General features: G+C 40.0%; 1 protein-coding gene across 5 annotated transcripts in view; it reads right to left on the bottom strand.

Moving 5' to 3' along the window:
* Positions 1 to 18,267, bottom strand: part of LOC104914788 (protein unc-13 homolog B) — a 205,114-nt gene that overhangs the window by 162,770 nt on the left and 24,077 nt on the right. For all 5 annotated transcript variants that reach the window (XM_085214534.1, XM_085214535.1, XM_085214533.1 and 2 more), the window contains 4 exons: positions 14,664 to 14,781; positions 13,422 to 13,545; positions 5,709 to 5,779; positions 2,932 to 2,989 (listed from right to left, as the gene is read on the bottom strand). In XM_085214534.1, the coding sequence (XP_085070660.1) occupies positions 2,932 to 2,989; positions 5,709 to 5,779; positions 13,422 to 13,545; positions 14,664 to 14,781 (371 nt within the window). The remainder of the gene's footprint in view (positions 1 to 2,931; positions 2,990 to 5,708; positions 5,780 to 13,421; positions 13,546 to 14,663; positions 14,782 to 18,267) is intronic.

The following is an 18,267-nucleotide window of genomic DNA, read 5'->3' as shown; positions in this document are numbered from 1 at the left end:
GCCAAGATTCCCCAAGTGGGAAGCCAGTGGATGTAATCTTTTTGGACGTCAGCAAGTATCCTCCCGGACAAAATGGTCAGCATACAACTAAGAAAAAACAGTGTGATGGGCAATCAGCAGATGTGTCAGGCTCAAAGGGTTAGTAAGTAGTGTTACTTCAGGTTGATAGCTTGTCACTAGCAGAGATGTGCAGGGGTTCATTTTAGGATTAGTTCTCTTCCATGATTTCATCAATGACTTGGATGCAGGACTTGAAGGCATACAGTCTGCAGATGACACTAAATTTGGAGGAGCTGATGTTGTCATGAAGGAGCGACAGTCTTTGCAGAGATTTTGATAATCTAGAGGGCTGGGTAATCACCAACTGCACAAAGTCCAAGTGGGGGTTTCCGCACGTGAGACAGGACAGCCCTGGCTGTATTTAGACTGGGGGAAGAGAGTCTGGAGAGCAGCCCCACAGAAAAGAATCTGGGGGTTCTGGCTGACTGCGAGTTGGATGTGAGTCAGCAGTGTGCCCTGGCAGCTCAGAGGGCTGACCGTACCCTGGGTGCCTCAGGCCCAGCACTGCCATCCAGTGAGGGGAAGGGTTGTCCCCTCTATGCTGGGCGGCCTCACCTCCAGCACCGGGTGCAGGGTGGGTGCCACAATATACAGACATAAAGCTGTCACACGGCGCCCAAAGGAGGGCTGTCATGGTGGTGAGGCTCTGCAGGGCAATCTCTAATGGGTCAAGAACTCATACTCAGTTGGTTTTTGCTCCTTCTAGGTATGTAGTCTTGCAGTCCAGATGATCGCATCCTGCTAGCAGCAGCAATAAGATCTCATCGAGCACATCATGGTGGAAAATTGAACGAGCCTTACAAATATTCTTCAGGATATTTTTATTACATCTAAAAATACATCTATCAATTATTTACCCACATGTTAAGAAAGAACATTCTGTGCTCAGAGCATTTGAGGTTCAGGAAGGACACCCACTCTGTTCCTATGAAAAAGAGGGTTGAGCAACTGCGTCATATGCAAAGGTTCAGGGCAGTTTTCAATACAGAGACATAGTCAATGCATCTTCTGTGAATTCTCAGGTTCCAAAGGACTATACTTCTGCACAGAGTAATGCAGAGAGACTTCATTTTTCCAAAGTACTTTTACATTAAATGACTATTTCATATTTGACCACGCAAACAAGATATTCATAGATGTCAGATTCTCCCCGGCAGCAGATAAGCAGAAGTACATGCAGTGCCACGAATTTTATTGAATCACTAAGAAATTCTTAAATACATCAGCCACATGGCGCTATTTAATATTTAACACTGCCATTCTAATTACCGTTTTAATCCCATGGATGATTACATTGTTATGTGATACTAATTGCTGAAATCACTGTCCTTCAATTCATTATTGTACAATCTCGTTTTGTAGCAAGATGCAGACTATTAATAAGAAACACAAAGGTCAGCTGTCGCTGTGCTCTTTTGAGCTGCAAGAGGCGAGCTGGTCCTCCAGGAAGGACACCACCTTGAGGATGTGAAAGTACCATGCCATGGAAACGAGCACAGCTCCTTTCTCCACCCAGCAGCATCCCTTCTAGCTTACCTATGCTTCACAACACTTAGAACAGACAGCTAAACCCTGCTAAACCAGACTTCGCAGCAAGGTTCAAGGGATAAGAGACAGGAAAGTCACTTCTGCATTCTCATTACTCAGATGCTTTGTATCAGACTGTTCTCCTTTGGTCTTCTGACATCTAGAGCTCTGTACACTATGCTATCATGATTTAGTCAAATATTTCACTTTCTTCAAAACAATTTCTTAATTTGTACTCTTTACAAATCAATTGTGTCCTTCCATACCTGACTTTATTCTAAAAAGAACTTAATTCTTGAAATACTCTTGGGGGAAAAAAATACATTTGGTGCTACCTGGAGTATCACTGCTATCATGCTTCCATATAGCTTTGTGCATTGAGCAGCACTCAGCACTTCCAGATCTTCTGTATAACTGCTAGCATCCATTTTTAGTTCATAACAGTTTTAAAGTCACATATTAAAAGCACGTATAAAAACAAGTTTTACTGACTCCCTAAAAAAAAAGTAAACAGTAATTAACATTTCCTAACGTTAACAGCTTTGTAGAGATCTTACAATCAACCTAATGGATAAGCAGCCTGCAGAGTCTGATATGCAAAACTTGTAGAGTTTTAAGTAGAGGATAACAGACTTAAATTATAAACTTGAATTTTATTAATGGTGCTGCCTAAGTAAATGCTACATTCGTAAGAGACATCACTGAGCTTTCATCCATTATATTTTAAAAGCAGTGTTTCCACCAGATACAGTTTGTATTATTTTAGAAGTCTAAAAAATGCAAGATGGGATAAGCAGAAGTTAGTAAAATATTCTTCATCATCCATCAACACAGCATTACAAATAATATCAAGTTAAAAAGCCTAAGGTGCATTTTAAACACACTACTGGCAGGATTTCCAAACCCACCTATTTTTCTCCTCTTAAAACTTCAAAGTAATAAAAATAATATTCAAAACAAGATGTTATAGAGAACACAGCACTGCTCAGTTACATGAAGAAAATTCAGCATCCAGTTTTCTTGTTTGCACTGGTATTAAAAGGGGTCTGATAATCTACGTACTTTGTACACTTTGTTTTCCTAACACAAGAAGACACAAACAAGTTGCATACTTCAATACATGATTTCAGTTTCTAGCATCAGAATCATTAAACCAACATTTTTAGGAACAGTTTTTCATAACTAACAAGAGATTTTGCTTCAGAGACTTTAGCTTTTAAATCAGGAATGTTTTTAAAAAGCACAATGTACCACCATTTCATAACTAACCAGGCAAGCAAACAAAGTACACTGAAAGAAAAGGAAAACAAAAAAAAAAAAAGGAAAAAGTGAAGTCTAACTTACAACACTGGGAGGCAGCACTGGGCAACGGTTTCTCCTGGACCTCGTCCTGAAAGGAATACTGAAGGAAAAAAAAAAAAAAGAGAAGGAACACTATTAAGAAAACAAACGGTAATTTTATGAACCAGTTTTCAGAATAATATATGCCACATTTCAGATAAAACAATCAGGATTTAAGTGCTAAGTATTATCTTTAATATCCACATTAAAACTTACTTCCAGATGCCTTCTCCTTTCTATGCCCAGCCCAGATGTTAAAAAACTACACGTCCGGTCAAGGTAAAGTCTGCTTTACTACAAGCACAGGCCCTATTTTCAGTCCATAGAGCTCAAATTAGATATCTAAAAGATCCAGTTCCCACAGAGTCACTGCTGTAGGGAGCTCAGAACTGAGTGAAAGTCCATTTATCTTTTATACATTCCACTGCAATTTGAGCAGTTCAAAAACAAATGTTCACAGCAATACTGCAGTAGAAGATTGAAGTGGTTGGATAATTAATCTGCCCAGAAGGGTAAGAGCACAATGTTTGCCTACCCAGCACATACAAACACTTCTGTGATCCACTGTATGTCTGAAGTGAAGAAATTTTTGCATCTCATTTAATAATAAATTAGAAAACACGGGCATATTTCAATTAACTAGCTTTGATTTTTCAGAGCTGTTTGTTACTGCATCAAAGTGTTTCCTACGGGAATGCAAGCTGCTGTATTTCATTTTTCTTCTCCGTGTTGTATTACAAAGAGAAAAGAAAATTAGGACAACTGGGCAAAACAATGAGAACAGTCTTTGCCAAGAATAAAGGGTCCAAAGACAAAGGAAGTGCCAGCCTTTGCAACCAGTACTGGATTCTGAAAAACAAGGCTGTCAGACAGCCTCTCCATAGATCTGGTAAGGAATTAATGAGTAGCTCATTACACGGAGGACAAAAATCTGCAGAGCATGCTATGGCCATCTTCAGATCTGTGCTGTTTAAAATGTACAAGCCCAGTGAGTTATTCAGAACTGTGGAAAGAAGTACTGGATCTCACAGCAATAACTGGTTGGCAAAGTGATGAAAGAAAGTCTGTTGATTTCAGTGGCATGGGACAGTAAAAGCTTCTGAAGGAGCATACTCAGATTCAAACAAAAAATGCAGTAGTTCACCCTTTCTAAGGCATCAGCCCAATGGCTATCAGCAGTTCCAAAAAGAAAACATAACATTGTTTGTAGGAATAGTGATTAGAAAGCATTTTATGACACCATACAAACTCTGAATGAACGTGCATCATGAATACTGTTTTGCAAATTCAGTCAGTTCATTCACTGCCTCATGCGAAGATGGCAAAACTTAATGCACAGAAGTGAGAAAATTTTCCTGTATGAAATACCACCATATTGACCAAAAGCCGTGCAGAAGGAAAGCTCTGTAGAGTTGAGTGGCATAGGGTGAATAAGGATTGGTCATTCTGTTTCTCTAAATAAACCTGTTTCCAGCTGGTTTCACTACTATTTCTTCAGGCTATAAACAATTAATGCTGAATTCCTTGCTACATAACTGAAGTAGGTAGGTTCAAAATAAAACTGACATCCACAGAAGAAAAATCAATCATGTGTTGTTAAATACAAAGATACTGCCCCTGGCACTGGAAGTTACAGAGCTAACACTCACTGCAAATTAAAGAAATATGCAAGAAAGTGATGATCAATCTGTGTCACCATCAGACACTGGACAAGTGTTCTCTCATTTTTAACGTTCTCACTGATTAAGGGGAATTTCCATAATAAATTTGTGATCACTATGGCACAGAGACATGATTTTGTTTCTTGCATTTAATGAAAGCATACACTTAGGATGCAGATAGGTCACACTTCAGGGAAAGGGAGCATCAATGCTCAGGACACCTTTCAGCATATACAGGCTCACTGAGGCACTAGAGGGCATCTGTGCTTCACTGAAGTACCTGGCACAGACATGCTACAGACCAGAGGAGCAGGGGAGCACCACAGCATTTACCAAATCACAGACTGAGTTTTCTATCAACTCAAATAGGTCCTCAAAATTCAAAGAAGATAGAAGAGGTCACCTTCAAGTTATTCTGTCCTCTGTCAAGAAGAAAACTCACCTTATATTGTCTATCCACAAATGAAAAGGTTTGTACAAGAGATGATAAAAAATTCTAGAATAAAAACTTCCTGAAGCCACTGACAATAGATTTCTCAAGTTACCTTACTAAGGAAAGAGCCTCACTAAGAATATAAGCAAGCACTACTTTCCTACTCACAATATTGACATCAACATGAGACGTAAGAAACAACCAACTTCCACTACAGGCATTAGTCAAATCTTATTTTGCAGACAGCACAATACCATGAAGAATAAAGAAAACTTTTAATAATATAACTGTTTCAAGCTCTCTAATACAAAAAAAAAATCACAATTTCTGGTTTTGTAGTGGTTTAGCTGGTGGGGGCAATCAGCCCATGGCAGGGGTTGGGGCTGGGTGGGCTTTAATAACCTTTCCAACACAAGCCATCCTATGATGCTATGATGTTAACTTTGTTTTGTGTGTAATATGCAACAACAGAGCAGTTCTCACTATGTGGAGAGAAACATGGGGAAAAATGTTTACTTGCTTGATAATAACAGTAAACCTGAGAAAACCATTCTGTAGACAGTTCACAGAAAACTTGTTAACATGAACATTTAATAGTTATTTCTATCACAGGGATCCACTATAAAGAACAAAAGAAAGTTATAGTGCATTCAGGGCTACATTCACCCTTCAATTCAGATATTTACCTCATCATCTCCCAGTGAATTTATTTGTTCTAATTTTCTGGTCCAATATCTGGCTTCCTCTTCAGGAATATCTACAGCAAAAGAATATGAGGCACCATCTTATTAGGCAGGCAAGTTTGCATTTATCACCAGAAGCAATATAACGAGAGTATTCCAAGATCACAACACAAATAAATAACCCACACAATTTTGAAGCAAGAGAATTGCTTTGTATTAGCTACATTAGCATTCAGATGGAAAATGAATGTTCTAAATAATAACACAGTTCAAAGCATACATTACTTTCATGTTTAAAACCAATTAACCAAATGCACAATGGACAAAGGTAGGAAAGAACAAGACTGGTTCATATTTAATTCAAATAATCATTGTACAAAGAACCATTTTATCATAATACATTTGCTATGTGCTTAATAACATACAGCAAGATCAAGTGACTCTTCTGGAGGCTTTTATAATCTCAAAAGTACAAGGACTTCTTTCAGATGGCACATCATACGTATATACTTGGTATTACACAAAGATACCAAAAAAAGAAAGTCTTGTTTTCATTTGCAGGTGATAAGTTAGATCCTGTGAGATAACAAACAGCTACAAGACACTCATATCCATATGGAAGCACACTCTTGTAGTTTGTTTGTTTGTTTACCACAATGCAGTTCATTAGGAACTGAAAAATAACAACTCTCCCTCTAGTAGAAGATTTAACAGGTTAATGACCAACAGCAGACAGCAAGCACTACCACCTTTATTTTGGCAACTACTTTCTATTTCACACTCTGAAGTAATACAGTGTCCTAATGTTTTGAAGGAAACACAGAATTGTGCCACTCAAGACTTCATCTCCCTGAGGACACCCTAGAAGATGCAGATGAGCTTAACAAAAGGCAAGTTAGGTACAAACTGTGTTTAACGAATAGAGCAAGAGGAGCACAACACCAAGGGAAATAACCCGCTAAAAGAAAAGCATCACTCAGGCCCTCAGCCAGGTAAATTAATAAATTACCTAGGGATGAGGGAAAAAGGGTGCAAAAAACACTAGAAAAAGGAAAAACAAATTAAGCCACATTCAGCATCAGTTGGTCCTGCCAGCAGGAGAGGCAAATGACTTCCAAATTTCAGCTATCCATGCCAAAATTACAGAAGTGCAGAAGCTTCAGAACACATACAGCATGGTCTAGAGCAGAGGCAAGGACTGCTCCAGCCACACACTACAAGCCCCAAAAGCCTCACTGTCCCAAACACTGACAAAAGTTGTTTAAATAAATGCCATTTCAATCAATTTTCCCATCTTTTGCAACTCTTCATACTTGTGCCCAGTTAGCTGTAAACATCTTGGCTTCTAAATAAGTTTACTTTCCTGCAACGAGATTTACCCCATCTATGGCCTCAACAATATGTGCAGGCAAGAATGGGAGAAGTTGGCTGAGATTGTGTCCTGATAAAAAAAAAATAATAATAATAACTGAGAGTTATATCCACCCTTGCTACTGAGATAAAGAAAAAACTACAACACTTACAACAACTTCAGAACAAATCAGGTATTGGTTTCTCCTTAAAGAGAAGTCAGACACGGCTTTTCAGCCTCTTCTGAAATTAGCAACCTCAAAACATCGAAAATAGCAGCCAGTGTAATGCAACACAAACAACTTTCAACAAGAACAAGGAACATTTTTAGATTTCATGGAATATGAAATTTAAGAATTAGGTATTTCCATGGGCTATGTACAAATGACTGCACTTTTCTAAGAGGAACACTTCCATTGAACAGAATCTCACCCAGAGAAGAAGGACAAAATAGGCCCTACCTGAAAAAGTTTTAGGGCACTAGAAACTTAGTATCTGTGTCAAGAATACCTACATTAAGTAGAAAACAGAAAATCTGTTTTTCCTTTCTTGCAGGGAGACCAAAGTAAGTTATTTTACCCATAACATACAAAGTCAGTTGCTCTTTGTTGATGTATACTACATTGCTTTGCTGTTACATGCTATCAGAAAAGGTAGGAGAAATATGAGAGGGTCTTCCACAACTACAGGATTTGTAGAAAAGCATAACTGCTTTTGATCAGCAGTGCTGCAGACCACAGTTGCACAGATAATTTAGATGAACTCTGCACAAATCAGGGATGACATTCAAAGGATATCTGAAATAGGGTGGATTTAGAAAGAGGTCAGCAATTAACTGAACTGAGCACAGGACTTGAGATTTGAGAAGAAATTCCAAAAAGGATCTCAAGCCATCTAAATATTAAAGAAAAATCTATGGCATTCTGTCCTTGACAGCATCACAGCTGTAAATGATGAAGAAAAGCCCAAACTGAGGGACTAAAGGTCACAGCCAAAACATCCATCTTGGAAACCTGCAATTTAGAGCAAAGAGATCTAGGAGTAATGAAGTGATGGATTACCATCAACACTGAATAAGCTACAGTGGTCTCAGAGTAAACTCCAGGGCCTTCCCATAGGCCACAGTTTGGCTGCATGCCCAGGCAACAAGGAGCACTTTGTGTTCTTGGGTTTGTAGTTTGCATCTTGTATCCAAAGTGCTTCTTTCACAAACTGAGCTGTGTTTTAACACAGGTTTGCTGCTATTCTAGAAAAACAGCTTCTTATGCAAGGTAGCAATTAAGTCTGCCACAGTTCAGATAATGGCTGTTTTAGGACATCTTTTTGATCTCAAGGAAATTTGTCATCAGTACTAATCTCAGTACAGCTACTGCAAAGCAAACCTTAAAAATTCAACTATGAAATTGAATCATCTGCTCAAAAGAACAAATGCCCAATGAGAGAGAAATCTTGATTTTTTGAGAAATCAGTTTAACTACTTACAGTTTCCCCATACACTTTATAAAACCTTAATCACTTGTTTGTTGATCCTGGCTCTTTGGAGGTCAGGGAATGAAAATACCTCATACAGGGATCACCCTTACCATTTACAAGGCAACAGCCACTGGGCAGCTCTTACATCACCACACAGTTTTGATTGCAAGTCCAAGTTACTCTGCTACATTAACTTCTGCTTACAAGATAAGAAGCTGAACTAGTCCAAACAGAGGCCATCTGATTGATGCCAGGACTGCATTGATATCATGCTTAGCAAACAAGAAGAGCAAGGCCATATGTCAGGGGAACAAAAATGCTGAACAAGAACAGAGAGGAAATGGGCAGATCTAGTCCCCAGTTTCCCTGTTCTTCTTAATCCAACACCTATGAACCCATCTTGCTCCTACTGCCACCCTTGGATACAAGCTGAAATCCCCCTCCCTCTGGACACACGGTGTCAGGGAGCAGCAAGGGCAGGGACTTGCCAGCCAAGGCTATGTCTTACATCTCCCTGACAAGATGGGCAGAGCAGGTCCAGAGACCGCGGCCAGCTTCAACCTGAATCCATATCACTGTGCACAATCATGGTGGGGATACGGCCTATCTGAGGAAGTCAGGTCACCTCAAGGAGTCTGTATGTATCGGTAATTCCTACATCGCTCTGGTGAAGGCTGAGCTGAAATGGAAACAGTACTTCTGAGACACTGAGAAGGGAGTGGGGACAGAAGGCCCAGGTAAGGCTGCTCTGTTCACTCAGAATGACTACACTGAAGCATAAAGACTTGAGTAGGCTGAGGAAGAAATTTGTTCTATCTATGCAGACTTCATTCAGAAGTTAGGACCCTTCCCCTTCGCCTCCTCCCCCCATGTACATAAACTTGACAGTATTCCTGCTTGAGATCTCTAGATTGCAATAACCAGGAGTTTCACAGAATCACTGTGTTCGGAAGGGACCTCAAGAGAGCATGTAGTCCAATCTCCCTCCTCAAGCAGCACCAAAGCTTCTCTCCATTCTGGAAGGGCTTGGTCCAAAGCTTCTTACTCTGCTTCTCACACATCACATCACGCAACTTGAGTTTTTCCTCATGTAGTAAGTCTTGGGCTTGGGCATATGCAAGTGCTATAAACATACAATTCCTTCCATCACATTTTTACAAGCTTTCACCTGGCTTCTTCTCGGCCCCAATTTCTTGCCCTTCCAGAGGTATGGGGATCTTCCCAAGTTCTCACTGAAATGCCTCTGCAGAGCTGAGCATTTCTCTTTCTAAAGAGTTCCCAAGATAATAAAACAACAAAGTCTATTTACTGGAGTAAATAGACTCCAGGTGGCAGAACACAAATTGACACACTCCCAGACTGGGAGTGGTGAGGATACTAAAAGCATTTCACTCCAATTATCTTACTAGAAAGTCTGGCATAGGCACAAAGCGCTCTAGTTGAGGAGCCAAAAGCTCAACTTTGCTGCATTCCTATCATCCTGTTTCTCTATGCTCTAACACTTCAGAACACAGGACTGGCAGAGAACATTTAGGTGAGCCTGGTCCCCAGCACCACAGCCAATCACACAGAGTTGCTCACTGCAGAATAGCCCAGAGATTTGCTTTCTTCCTTATTCACCACAAGCTAACACCATATCAACAATACTACAACTGAAGACATGGTAAGATCTGCATTTGGAACCTGCAGTGCATTACATGGAGATTATATCAAAGCCACTGCAGATGTTCATTGGTCTACTACAAAACTGAATGTGAACAAAGCTGAACTTCTGGATGACCTGAAAAAAAAGCATTTTATATCACCAAGTGCAGAAGAGACTACAGCAGCTCATCCCAGCCCCAGCCTCTCTTAGGACGGGATTGCTCCCCAACTTCAAGCATTCAAAAACAAATGGAAATTAACTGAAAATTAATTTGAAAGAGGGAAAAAAATCACTTTGTCTGCATCAGGCACCATCATTAGCAGCAATAGCATGCTCTTGAATTTCTATCAGCTTTAACTGCCGCTTTTCTCCAGAGTACCAGGAGTACAGAAATCTTAAACACACCAAGTGGAAGAAGGAGCAAACCAACTCAGGATTACAGCACAAACACTTTAGTTTTTCCTTCTCACATGTCTGTATACACAGTCATATTTTACATCAGGGACTTCACCTTCTTTAGTCTTCAGATTTGTTCTCTGTTCTCTCACCAATTTCTCAAACTCCACTGAAATACACCAAAATATGTTTGATATATATATTGAGCAACCTGGAATAGTGCATCTGTGTGCATCCTAAATAAAATGAAACAGCCACAAGCAAGGGAAAAAGTCCAAGAACAGAGCCAAACAGAAAACCACACTGTTCTGTTACAGCTGCTATCCCAGACAGATGTGTTTTACCAGACTTGGGAAGCAGTACAAGCTGCACATATGCACACATATCACTCAGATTCTCCTGCATCTGTACATCACGTGACATTCCCGGGGAAACAAAACATGATGCACAATGTTCTTAAGAGTCACTGCAGACATACTATGTCTACAGTGACAGAGCTGCTGACCTACGGCCATTTACAGCAGATAAATGAACCATTTTGTTCTCCATATGAGTTTAAAGCAGCAGGTTCCAGCTTACATGACAACACTGTGTTAACACGTGGGGCAAAAAAAGACTGTACTGCTAACTCCTCAACTACAGGGTCATGTCAGCCAGCAAATCCAGTCTGCATTAGGAGAGATGCAAAGGTAGTCGTAGGGCCTGAGCTACCTCCATGCATGCCTCTAAGTCCCTCAGTACCACAAGGGCAAGAAGACAGCACCTGATCCGTCTCACAGTGCCTTTTCTTCTCTACCATACAAGCAATGGCAGCAGACATATGATCATCGTGAGGAGGGAAGCACTGCTGGAGATTATATGGGCAGATGCTAAGAAAAATAGCCCAAAACAGAGTTCTAAGAAAAACAGTAGCACTCGTCAAGTGAAGAGCAGCAGAAGCCTTGAAAACAGCAAACTGAAGTTCCTATTGTATCCCAGACACTACAAAACATTGGACAAGCCAACAACTTTTCACACTCCACAATAATAAAAATCTTCAATACAACTGTGTCAAATTCTTGTTATTTATGTATTTGGCATAGGAAGTTAAGGGACAAATAACAGATGTGTTTTAAAAGATCATTTGTCTTATATCAAAACCAGAAAAGTCTCAATGTTCTAGTTATTTACTTAACATTCTTGGTGTTTTTCATGAAATCCTATTTTTCAGAATTATATGTCATGGTTCTAAAGCAAAAGAAACAAGAGGCCTGTGTTTTGAGCATCACAACAGGGAGAAAACATGCTATTACATGAAATATTTATCATTTGTCAAATTCAGATGCTGAACCACAACCATTCACTGGGAATCTGTTTTCATGTACTTGAAAAATCACAAAATGTAAAAGCAAAAGCACAATTGCAGAAGAAAGTAAATTCTCATTTGGATACTGAATGTAAAAGAATCATGTTCTTTTAAGTTTACAAGCAACATCAGAACAAACACAAATGAGAAGGGAGCAGCTACAAGCCTAACCTTTATCTAAATGTTTTATGTCCCTCAGAAGTCAAAACATTTGCCCCAAAGAACTGATGTTTTACCCCCAAAGGAAACAGTTGCTTCTTCCTTACAAAATACCAATTTCAGTAACAGACTCCCCGCTGACAGTATGACAGCAATGGATCAGTAGGAGGGCTCTCATGAGGAAGAGAGCGAGCTCCACATTAACATTAGCCAACTTAAGATGTCAGATACCTTATCTCTTTTACAGATTGGCCTGTAGTTAAGGAGCAGTGCCTGGTACCTCTACAAAACACTGCATTCAGCCATCCATCTGATTGTGCATTCAAAATAGTACACCCAGTTTTGCTCTCAGAGCACAAGATACAATTCAGATTGATTTTAGTGCTGCAGGACCAAAGCTCACATCCTGGCTTGCACCAGGAAGGAAAGTTATGAGACTAATAGATGACCTAACTACTTTCCACAACAGATGGCCAACCACCACAGCTGCCGGCTGAATGACATCAACTGCACAAGTGCTCCACCAGTCCTTTATACATGATGCAAATTGCTCTCATTGGCAGGGGCTTACTTGCAAAAAAAATAAGCAACAGGCAAAGGAGCAGAGATGAGCCTAGCAATGACACAATTCTGAAATACTGAAATGCCCAAGGCAGGAAAAAAAAAAAAAAAAAAGAGGGGTTAAGGAGAAACCACATATACAGAAACTACAAAAACAATCTCCTTTCTAGATCTTAAGGGTCTGCCTTCCTCATTAGGGGAAGAAAAAAATAGATCTTAAAAACAAAAAACACATTTGAGATACATTTGCCCCAATTGGCTGCTTTTCCATACTCCATACTTTCCAACCAAAATTAACTACCATAAAGGCAGTTACTCTTATGACACCAAGTTTTTTTATATACCTTGTTAATGATAACGTTCAGCTGCTCTGACCATTAATGTTTCACTAACTGAACTGTATGCTTTTAGCAGGGTTTAAGCGCACCTATCACATACACCTCATTCAAAAAAGCTCTAGCAGTGCATTTGACCTCTTCTAGAGCCAAATGTGTCCAGATGCAAAGAAGCAAATATTCTCTGCTTAGGAATCCTAAAACATTATAAATAGTTTTTTAAACTGCTGCTAGTTAAAACGTTCCAGCACAATCAGACCTTCAAATTTTCCCTAGTGATTCTTATCTCATAAGGTAAAGCCAAATGAGGAATGAACACCAGCAACTTGATCCACAGTGAACTACTGTTGCAGAACTGCAAAAAAGCACAACTTAACTGTAAGACTCAATTTTCTCCCAAACACTTGTGCTCTACCCTTAATGCCCTAGGTAAGCTATTGAAATGCACTCACCAAAAGGTAGCTCAAATCTTGTGTCCAGCAAAATTCTGTGAGGAGTCGGGTTTTTGGTTCCACAGATTTCATCATGTTTCATTACAACTTCTGCCTCTAATGTAGACCACTCCCCAGGACCTTCCTGTGAATCACAACCAGATTAAGTTTCATGTCTGGCATGTCCTTTTGCAGAGACTCTCATAATTTGCTAGGATAAAAGTGTCCAGGAAAAGCCTCACAGATCTCAACATACTACATGTTTTAGGGATAGGGTTTAGTGGGCAATATTGGTGGTAGGTGGACAGTTGGAGTAGATGATTTTAGAGGTCTTTTCCAACCTTAATAATTCTATGATTTTTAACATCTAATGACATCTATTCAGCTTAAGGTGGCTGCTTGGACTTCCAAATCCTAAATATATTGTAAAGGCAAGACACAAACACCTTACAGCAGAACTACTGACTTCTCCATGGAAATGCAAAGGTAATTCCTCAAAGGCAGACACCAGAGAGTACTTGGTCAGCCAGAGAAACTAAGCATCAACTAGACTTCTTGACCACACTGCTGGGCATCCACACTCTTTTCTTTTTACGGACTATATGAACTCCCTCTCCCTATTCAAAGTAAATAAACTTTTAATTAAAATCCTTGAAATTTTATGTTAAAAAAAAAAATCCTGCTTAGTTACAAGAACTACCAAATTAAGTAGGTAGGAGAGCTGCAGAAACTGGTGCATCCCATCCCCTACTTTTTTTTTTTCCAATACCTATCAGCACTACTAGACACCCTCTAACACTGCAGCTAGAATCTTTAAGAAAATGATATAGATATGTTCTGGGCTTGCCTTAAAAGTCAGTATGCCTGCTATCATGACAACTGTAACACTCTTTATAGGATTGTGCAGATATCTGAGCATGAGAATAAGCAGTAAGTGCTCAAGATCTCAGACGTGTTAAATATACATGTTCCTCAACAGATTAAACCTTATCTCTGAGATCATCTGTGAGAACAGAGATAGCTACATAAGTTCAGTTTTGGACTCGCTGCTAATGGCCTTCTTCAAAACAAAGAAGTAGAACAAAACAAAGAAGTAAAAAAAAAAAAAAAACAATGCTGATGCAGTCCTTTTCCTTCACTCAACCTTAGTGGCCTTGCAAGTGGAAATTCTGCCAAGAAGTAAAATCCTGATCTGCATCAGGCTAGATTCATAACACTATCAACATTGGAGCTGTCAAAATAAAGTTTGTGTGTTAATTTAACCTCATCAGATTGGCGAATGGCTTTCAAAGCAATCCACACAGTCCCAACCAGTGTGTCCCAGATAAGTCCTTTGTTCCATACTTCAACAATTAGGCCCAGGTCCAGCCGACTGATCTCACTGCAATAAAAGAAAAGACAGCACAGGTGAGGAAAAAGTTGAACATAAAACTATTCTACCTTAGGTTCTTCGTTGCCAGTACAATTATTCCAGCAAAACTTCATACACAGTTGTGTCAAACTAAAGACAACTTCTGCAAGTGAGTGGTCAAGACAGCTCATACTTATAAGGGACACTAATTTTTAACGACCCATTTCCCATAGTTTAACTACATGAAGATTGCATAATAAAACCCTGAACTATCTCAGTATGCACTGCCAGTTGGAAACTCATCTCAGCAGCTACATGCACAGGAGGAGGAAATACATCTTCAGTTGAAACAATGGCAAGTTGTTCCTCCTCATCAGCCACCCATGCACAGTGGGTGCATTCTCACTCTCAGAAACACAGCAACACAAACATATTCTGTCAGGTCCAAATATGCTAATTACCTATCTCTGAACCTACCACATGCCAGGATTATCAGTCCCAAACACTGCAACAGCTGCATCAGCAGCACTATCTCTTGCAGAGCTCTTTTACTTTGTTCCTCTGCGTGGTACCACAAGGCTTTGAGCTATGTACATCTCCAGCAACACACTGCAATACAGACAAGCAACCAGTAAGTGCTAAGGTCTCTGAAATGCTGTCTTTCCTCTCAGTGAGCTGAGGATGCATCTCAAATTCACTTCTCCCCAGTGCCTTCCAACATTAATGCCTCCCTTTCCCATGACAATTTATAACATGCCTGCTTAAGAAAAGTACAACAAATGCACAGCCTGAATGGTAAAAGCAATGTACTGAAAACTGTACATACAGCATCTCACTTATGGACAAAGGCTACAGCTCCTCCTTTGAACTCAGGATTTCTCTTCATGCAACTGTCAACTCCTAAAGCAGGAATCGTGAGCATAAAGTGCTGCTGCCTGCTGTCCTGCTGTCCAGTCAAATGCAGTTAAGTTTAAAAAAGGAAGCTTTAAGCATGCTAACTGCTATGTTTAATAGACTGTCATCTTGGACAAAAAAAGAACAACTGCAAATCTTAGCTTTTTCCCAGAGTCTCCTCACAACAAGAGACTATTATGTCTGTAAAACTGCTCAGGGAGGTGGTGAAGTCTCCCTCCCTGGGTGTGTTTAAGAGAGGCAATAAAGGACCTGGTTTACTGATGGGACTCAGGCTGATGTTTGGACTGCTGATCACGGAGATCTTTTCCAGTCTAAATGACTCAGTGGTTCTAAGTTTGGATACAGTTACTCAATACAGCCAAGCTAATAACCAACACCTGTGTGGTAACCGCTCTGCCTTCACACAGCCTGCCCGTTGGGAAAATGACATTTATCTTAATGCACAGACAAGGCTGAAGTAACAAAAATCACAGATTTTCTGTTGGCAGGACCAGTGTGAAGCCACAAAGGAAAGGAAAATTGACTAGATTTTCAGGCATACTGTAAAATCACTTTCTTTGCTTCAATATACACTGAATAAGATATTCACCAGGTTTCTTTACAAAGCTACAAAGGATAGGACACTAGATTAAAGAAAAAAAAAAGGATTTTCAGTACAATGGTTTTGATTGCCTTTGACTGTGTCTCCCTTTCTCCACCTTCTGGTTAGATGCAGAATAGCTTGAAAGAACAAAAGAGCTGAGATTTTAATTTGATGTCCCTCACTTTCTCTCTCCTGCCGACATCCAAATTTAAATGAAAGACATTTTAACAATGTAAGCGCTCATTAAAACATTATGTTCTAACATTACATCTTGCAGTTTCACAACAAAAGGGCTCGTTGCAAACATGCAGCCCTTTTAAATCTGTTTCAAAATATTCCCAAAGAAGATACTGAAGAGCTTTGCTGGTCTGGTAAACAAGCCAATTTCAAACATCTCCAGAGCACCAAACTCTGAACTGCTATTTCTCACAAGGAGTTGGGAAGCCAAAAAAGTCACATACAGAAAGTGTCTTCTTAGTTGCACTGTATTCTTTTACTATTCCTCACAGAAACAGGTAAGGATAGACAGTAAAAGCATCCTTCACACAGGGAAAAGTCATTGTGTTCTAAAATCTTTTCTAACTGCAGAAGGAATAAAAGCAAGCTAATAAACAGTATACTGGAAAATCCGTATTTTTTCTGGGACAATTTAATGTATACAGTATCATGCAAAACATGCTCACTGCCACGTGCAATATATATATATTTTTTTTAAAGAAACACCACACAAACTGCACTGCTTCTTGGCTAAATAATGGAAGATAATGGTGAGGTAGTTCAGTTAATACTCTGCTTTCATATCCCTTAGCAACTAATTATGGAGTGGCACAATGACCTCACAGCATGCTAACCTCTCATCTGCAATCTGAGAGTAGTTCCAGGAGCTGTCACAGGGGAAGGAGGAGGAGCAGTAATGAGAGCAGTCATCTAGCACAAACAAGTGCCATTCTTAAATCCTTGCTGAGTAGCTTCATAGGTACCTGGGCACATCTAAAAATAGTGTTCTACCCATGGGCTGAACACAAGCCACAGGAAGAAGTTAGTAGCACAGGTACTGGCAGGTGACTTGGCAGATAGATACAGTCCCCTGCTGCAGCCTTACCCTCAGTCTGCATGGATCATGTTAGTGGCAGCCGCAGACTCTGCAAGAACAGGAATGGTAAAGCTGAGATGATGGTGCAATTCAGGAGCACATTTCACCAGACACCAAACTCTTCTTCCAGAAGCACACACCTCAGGTGCTGCTCCAAAAGTAAATGAGGGCCACAAAATAGAGGAGAGAAGAACACTGCTATAACAGCAACACTGTACTGACCCAGGCAGACATAAGCAAAAGCTTTCCACTTCAGGCAAGGGACAATAAATTGCTGCTGAGTTGGGTGATATACTTGCTAAGCTCAATGACCACCTCTTCCTACAGAGCTTATATAAACATCTCTGTTCCTCTCAAAACCTGCACAATAGCTGTGTTCTGCACAAGACAACCACCACAATTCCCAACCTAAAAGCAAATCCATGCCAGTTCAGAGAAAAACAACAACAACACCAACAAACCAATTGAAGTGCAGGATTTAGTAACTTTTGTTCGCTTTGTCTTACAAACCTATAGAAACAGAATCGGATGCAATAGGAATGAGCCATTCATTCACAAGAAAAACAAGAAAAAAAAAAGTAAAAGAAAATAAAAGGCCATAACTCTAAAAGATACTTTGGGAGAGCTGGACCTGGTTCTGCTCCTCATGGCAGGGACTAACAGCCCCTCCACTGCAAAAGGGGACCTGCAAAGCACTTCCATGGACAGCAGGTTAATGGCAGAAAATGTCAACATGCAAACCTGAGCAAGAAGAGCTAACAAGGATCACTGGGCAGAAACCCTGGGTGCACACAGATCTTAAAAGCCCTGACCAGCCTCATCAGGAGGCCTCCACTCACACCCATTTCTCATGACCTAGGAGCCCCATTTAAGCCCAGCAATGTGCCTTCAGTAAGCTACATAACATTAAGTAACCTGAGTTGCA

Source organism: Meleagris gallopavo, chromosome Z (genome assembly GCF_905368555.1).
Source record: "Meleagris gallopavo chromosome Z, MGAL_WU_HG_1.1, whole genome shotgun sequence".
NCBI classification, from domain to species: Eukaryota; Metazoa; Chordata; class Aves; order Galliformes; family Phasianidae; genus Meleagris; species Meleagris gallopavo.
Note: the sequence above shows the minus strand (reverse complement) of the source record. Positions and strands in the feature narration are given on the sequence as shown.